Here is a 6,605-nt window from a genome sequence, read left to right on the forward strand (position 1 = left end):
TTAGGGAAGGGAGAAGAGTCTAGGACGTGTGGAGCGCTGTCTAGTGTGTTTTATGGAAGGGAGAAGAGTCTAGGACGCATGGAGCGTTGTCCAGTGTGTTTTAATGAAGGGAGAAGTCTAGGGCGTGTGGAGCGTTGTCCATGGTGTTTTAGGGAAGGTTCAGACAGCTTTCCTGTGTTTTGTGCCTTGAATGAGACCTGACTCTCCAGGACAACACCAAGGCCCTTGGCAGCTGGAACAGAAGCCACCAGGGAGTTGTCTATGGAAATAAAGACAGACAGAGGAAAGCTGAGAGGGGTCTCCCTCTCAGCTTTCCTCTGTCTGTCTCTCCAACAGTGTAGGAGAGACAGATAGCCAGAAAGCTGAGAGGGAGACAGTGTAGGAGAGACAGACAGTAGGACAGCTGAGAGGGAGACAGTGTAGGAGAGACAGACAGTAGGACAGCTGAGAGGGAGACAGTGTAGGAGAGACAGATAGTCGGAGAGCTGAGAGACCGAGACAGTATAGGAGAGTAGAACTATTCATGTCTGTCTGTCTGTCTGTCTGTCTGTCTGTCTGTCTGTCTGTCAGATGAATCGTTGGAGGAAGTCGGTAGATGAGTTACAGACCAATCGTTGGAGGAAGTCGGTGGATGAGTTACAGACCAGGAAGAGACAGGTGTGGGAGTGTGAGCGCGCTCAGGAGGCGCTCAGCAAGGTCACTTCCTGTTTCCAGCAGCTGGCTTCCTGTCTAGGAAGCACGGCGGACTGCAGCTTCCTGCGAGAGGAGCTGGACGAAACCCGAACGCTGGCTCACCGAATCTGTACCGGTACACACACACACACACACACACACACACACACACACACACACACACACACACACACACACACACACACATTTAACATCTTTATTTACTCTCACTGTTTGGAGATACTCTGTTTATTTGCTTATTTGCTTCAAGTAAATGTCTGTACTACCTATGAGTATGTAAAATAACAAAAACGAATAAACAAAACGTAAAAAAAACAAAAACATTTAACATCTTTATTTGCATTCACATTTAACAAGAAATTCTTTAACACAAACAATTGTAGATGCGCACGCTTGGGAAAGTGGTTCAGGATACAGGACACACCTAGGCAGGCATGTCACAATTTTGCCATAATCGCCTGACGCCTAAGCACAATTAATTGCAATTCATTTGCATAATCGTTTTCATGTTGAAAATGTTTCAAACATTTTCAAAAAATAGCAGATGTACAAGCTTACAACGCGTTGCAAAGCTTGTAGATCAGCTATTTCTGTAATTTTTACATTTTTAAAGCATAAAATTATTAATCATTTCTTTGTATATTTAAGTTATTATTATATTTAGTTATCACATCTGCCCTGTGCAACTTTTCATTACAAAGCCTAAAAGGCCAATGTTAAATGCCAAAAACACAATCAAATCGTTAATCGTTTATTTGTGTGACAATTAATCATCAACTTAAATGTATAATTGTGACAGCCCTACAGTATGTGGCGACTGCCAATTATCACACTGAACAGAATTTTGCCAAAGCCTTATTAGTCCAGGGGCCAAGGCAGATTTTGGTACCACCTAAGGTGGCCGTACATTTTTGGTATTTTTGTATTCCTACATGTCTCTAGTTTATATTTTGGTATGATACATCTTCCAATTCAGTAGCTTAATGACAGTAATCACTCTAAACCGGCTAATGTATCCGGTAGGAGACACAAAGTACAATCTTTGTGTCTCCTACCGGAAATACACCCGGGCATCAAATTATTGCGACAAAAAACTAAATATATCCATGTATTCAAGGCTTCATGGGGTGTGCAATTGACAGAAAATAATCATTTTTTGGGTGAACTCCTCCTTTAAGTTTCCCAGGGGGACTCTCTACCCATTCAGCTATGACCACCCTAGACCGAAGGAGGGTCAACTTTTACAAGCTTATGGAAAGCAGTCTTTTTGCAAACACCAAAAATCTGAGAAGTTATCAATTGCACACCCCATGAAGCCTTGAATACATGGATATATTTTGTTTTTTGTCGCAATAATTTGATGCCTGGGTGTATTTCCGGTAGGAGACACAAAGATTCTACTTTGTGTCTCCTACCGGATACATTAGCTGGTAGGTAGTGATAACTGCCATTAAGCTACTGAATTGGAAGATGTATCATACCAAAATATAAACTAGAGACATGTAGGAATACAAAAATACAAAAACTTTACGGCCACCTCAGGTGGTACCAATTTGTGAAAATATCAGTGTTGTCCCCTGGACTATATCAGCTCTTGGCTTGGGCATGCCGGCAATCTGCAGGCCTCTCACAACCAATTTATGGACATTATAGAGGCTTCTAAGTATATGAACACAAGCAGTTTACATTTGTAACCAAGCTATGTAATAGCATCCTTAAGACGTTGGTACTTTGGTACGGAAGGCACCTTCCAGACTGTGGTCGAATGTACATCGTACTTCCAAAATGGTCACACACACACACACACACACACACACACACACACACACACACACACACACACACACACACACACACACACACACACACACACACACACACACACACACACACACACACACACACACAAGCACGGACACCCAGACGCACGTACACACGTTTGTATTACTATACATGAGAATGCCTTGGGCTTTAGTTTTAGTTAAAGGTAGCTTACGTAAGTGATATTGTTTTGTTAAAGTAAGTGTTAAATTGCTTTATAGTCTGATAGTACTCAGTATAGAGTCTTTGTTCTAGCCTGGCATGTATGGCCAGACTAATTATATCAGTTCAGTAATAGGAGTCTCCCCGTCCCTCCAGCTCTTGATTAAACAGGAAATGGGATACCGATTTTATCCAACCAGGAGAGAGAACTCACACGACAGAACACCTTATTAACAAGTGAAATTGGAAGTGATGACACAAAGAAATGAGCAGACAAAATTGGAACTGGAACACTATAAAACCGAGGCTGATAAATGGGTACTTTCCCCTGACTGGCTGATGATTGGCCACACGCCTGAAAATGTATTTTCTGTTTATGAAAGAGCTGGAGAGACACAGTGTTTATTCAGTAACACCCCTGTTACTGAATAAACACTCTATAGCATGTTTACTATCAGAATATAGTGCTTTAACCTTTTAACAAAAAAACATTGGTTTTAACTAAAAATCACTTACCCTACCTTTAATTATAATTATTATATAATTATTTATCTCATTGGTCTTCAACAGGGGGTCCAGCAGGACCCCTAGGAGGTCCTCCGTGTTACTACAGGGGGTGTCATTAACCACTTGAACCCTAGCATCACAATTCTAGTGGGAACATTCGCCGACATAGCCAATCTACAAGCTCACAACGTGTCACACGCTGTTACACGTTGTGAGCTTGTAGATCGGCTAATTTCTGTGTGGAGGGAAAAAAGAGCAGACCAAGTACAGAGCCAAAGTTCAAGTTTACTAAGTATTGAGGGTTTAAGTGGTTAAATATCTGAAAATACACATTAACATGAATCCAACATATTAATAGAAAAGATAATGTGTAAACAAACATTCATTTACACAACACTGATGATAGTGCTGTCAAACACGTCTATGGAGCTATCTATGAAAAAGTTTAATCTGCAACACAATTTTATACAACTTGTAGTGGGGGGTCCCTGCTTCATCTCTCTCTCTCTCTCTCTCAGCTAAGGAGTTATTGACCTGAAAAGCATTGAAGACCCCTGGTCTATTTAATAATTACTAGACCATACCCGGTCGACGCATCCGTGGGGGGATATGCGCACATGATCTGGCAACCCGGGAGGCGACATTGTTTGACACATAAACGCTAATAAGAAGCTGAGATTTGATGAAATTGAAAAACGGGCTTCACAGTTAAAGGTAGGGTAAGTGATATTTTTGGGTTAAAACAAAAAGTATTTTGTTAAAAGGTTAAAATACTATATTCTGATAGTGATCATTGCTATAGAGTGTTTTGTCAGTAACAGATGTCTCCATGTCTCTCCAGCTCTTTAATAAACAGAAAATACATTTTCCGGTAGGTGTCAAAATCTCAGCCAATCAGGAGAAAGTACCCATTTTTAAGCTTAATTTGTATAGTGTTTCAGTTCCAATTTTGTCTGCTCATTTCTTAGTGTCATCACTTCCAATTTCACTTTTTTAATCTGTATCCTGATTGAGTTCTCTATCCTGATTGGATAAAATTGGAAATGAAACTGAAACTGAAACGAAAATGCATTTTCTGTTTAATAAAGAGGTGGAGAGACAAGGAGACTCCTAATACTGAACAAACACTCTATAGCAATGAGTACTATCACAATAAAGAGCTATTTAACAATTATTTTAACCAACGCAAATCACTTACCCTACCTTTAAGTTCAGATGGTAATGGTCAATGGCTGTGTGCAAAATCAGAGCAATTGGTCCAGCCACTGAGGAGAACCAGGTAGCTTCACCTACCACTACAGACACCTACCACTACAGACAAACAGACAGACAGAGGTTACTAGAATTATAGTAGGATATACATATATATTTGACCTGTAAAACCTCCAGGTCTGTCCAGAAGGCTGCTCAGTCTGCTGTCAGAGTACGGCCCTGCAGGAAGTACTTCCTGTCCAGAGGAGCGGGAAAACGCAGAGAGGATGTGGGTGGTCTTCCTGTCCGCTGTGGAGCACTTCCTGTTGGACCTTCACAAAGCCAGCGACCTGATTGGCCAGTTCCCTCTGACTCAGCGCAACGACCGACGCTCATTGCTCAACACAGGTGTGATGACATCCCTTCCTGTCAGTGGGAAAATGTTGTTAAAATACGTGTGATAGATGGTTTAATTCGTTTTTTTGCCTGTGGATGCTGTAGTCTGTAGCCAGCTGAACCTCTGAATGACATCATATTGTAGTCTTTAGCTGAACCTCTGAATGACATCATATTGTAGTCTGTAGCTGAACCTCTGAATGACATCATATTGTAGTCTGTAGAACCTCTGAATGACATCATATTGTAGTCTGTAGAACCTCTGAATGACATCATATTGTAGTCTGGACCCAGCTGAACCAAACAAACGTTGGCACTAGTAGGGTAGGCTACAGTTTTTACAGCGAGACACCTTTTTGAGCGGTGTAGCCGCTCCTATAAGTGGGTTTGGGACCCATCCGTGGTGAAAGTTTTTCTTTCCGTCGTGAAAATGTGTCTTTCGCTGTACTGTGATTGGCTGATTGGTATTCAGACCCTTTGCTCAGTACTGTGATTGGCTAGCGAGACGCATGACGAAATTAATAACTCATAAATAGCACCACTCACTTAAAAAAAAAAAAAAAATTAAGTGAACTTCCATCACTGTGATGACCACTGTTGTTTTTAAATAGCACCGCTCACTTCACACTGGGTGTGATTTTTTCAGTGTGTATTGCAGCAACCATAACCTCATGTGTGTCCCGTTCAGGCTCAGGTGATGGAGTTTCTGGCGTGGCTGCTCGTGCAGCATCAGTCCAGATGCCCTGGTTGACCCCCGAGGAGCAGCCCTGCCCTGATCTCATCAGTCACCTGGCAGAGCTGGACGCCATGCTGAGACACATGCAGCAAAAGGTCAAACACACACACACACACACACACACACACGCACACGCACGCACACACACACACACACACACACACACACACACACACACACACACACACACACACACACACACACACACACACACATACCCCACACACACACACACACACACACACACACACACACACACACACGTGCACCCTAACCCACAAACTTTGGAAGGAAGTTATAGACAAATGTAGTGGTTATATGAGAAATCTGACTGATGTATATATCTTCATCACATGACTTCAGAGATCATGTGTAGCATACCGCTTTGAGTGAGTTTTGGTCAAAAGGTGTAAGTTTTAGCGAAAAGTGAAAATGCTAAATGGCGGAAAATCTAGTCTGACACAAATGGCCAGGGTCTATATGGGGGAGTTGCGTTATGATCCAAGGAAAAATAGATTTTGATCATACAACCTATACGCTTCAAGATTTTAACCCATTAAGACCTGAGGCTGATTCTACAAATGCCTTACTCATCTTACTGGTTAGCTTACTGGTTTCAGGTGTCGGTTCCGTTCTGGTCAGTGGAGGCGGTCCAGCCTTTGTGGGCGGAGTCTCAGGTTGACCCCGCTGACCCCGACGCCGGGCTGGATGACGAGGACCTGATGGAGGACATGGAGGATGGGTCACATGACAACACAAACAAGATGGCCGCCTGCTGGCACCCTTCCTGTTGTCGAATAGGATGCCTGCTCTGCATGCTCAACTAGCCAATAGGATCTGTACACTCAACTAGCCAATAGGATGCTAGTCTCGCGTAGCCAGACCCCACAGAAAATGAAAAACAGCGACCTCTGCTTTTCTGATATTCTGTGGAGTCTGGCAGGAGTATAATGTTAGACTAGAGCGCAGGGAAACACCGGTTTCATGTCTGCCTATAGCGCATCACTTCCGGTTGGTGCGACCATGTTTTCATTCCCACTAACAATATTTCTACACGGAACACTAACACCACTTCTCCCAGAGAACATGGATGGTTTTG

At 42.6% G+C, this 6,605-nt stretch overlaps 1 protein-coding gene across 1 annotated transcript; it reads left to right on the top strand.

Moving 5' to 3' along the window:
- Positions 1 to 570: 570 nt before the first annotated feature.
- On the top strand, positions 571 to 6,333 carry LOC311049455 (regulator of G-protein signaling 9-binding protein; the record flags this gene model as incomplete). Its single annotated transcript, XM_084063026.1, has 4 exons — positions 571 to 808; positions 4,573 to 4,782; positions 5,459 to 5,601; positions 6,127 to 6,333. 4 exons carry the CDS (start codon positions 571 to 573, stop codon positions 6,331 to 6,333), a joined length of 798 nt encoding a protein of 265 aa, XP_083919152.1.
- Between the last annotated feature and the right edge of the window lie 272 nt (positions 6,334 to 6,605).

Source organism: Gymnoscopelus microlampas, assembly GCF_963454915.1.
Source record: "Gymnoscopelus microlampas genome assembly, chromosome: 7".
Lineage (NCBI taxonomy): Eukaryota > Metazoa > Chordata > Actinopteri > Myctophiformes > Myctophidae > Gymnoscopelus > Gymnoscopelus microlampas.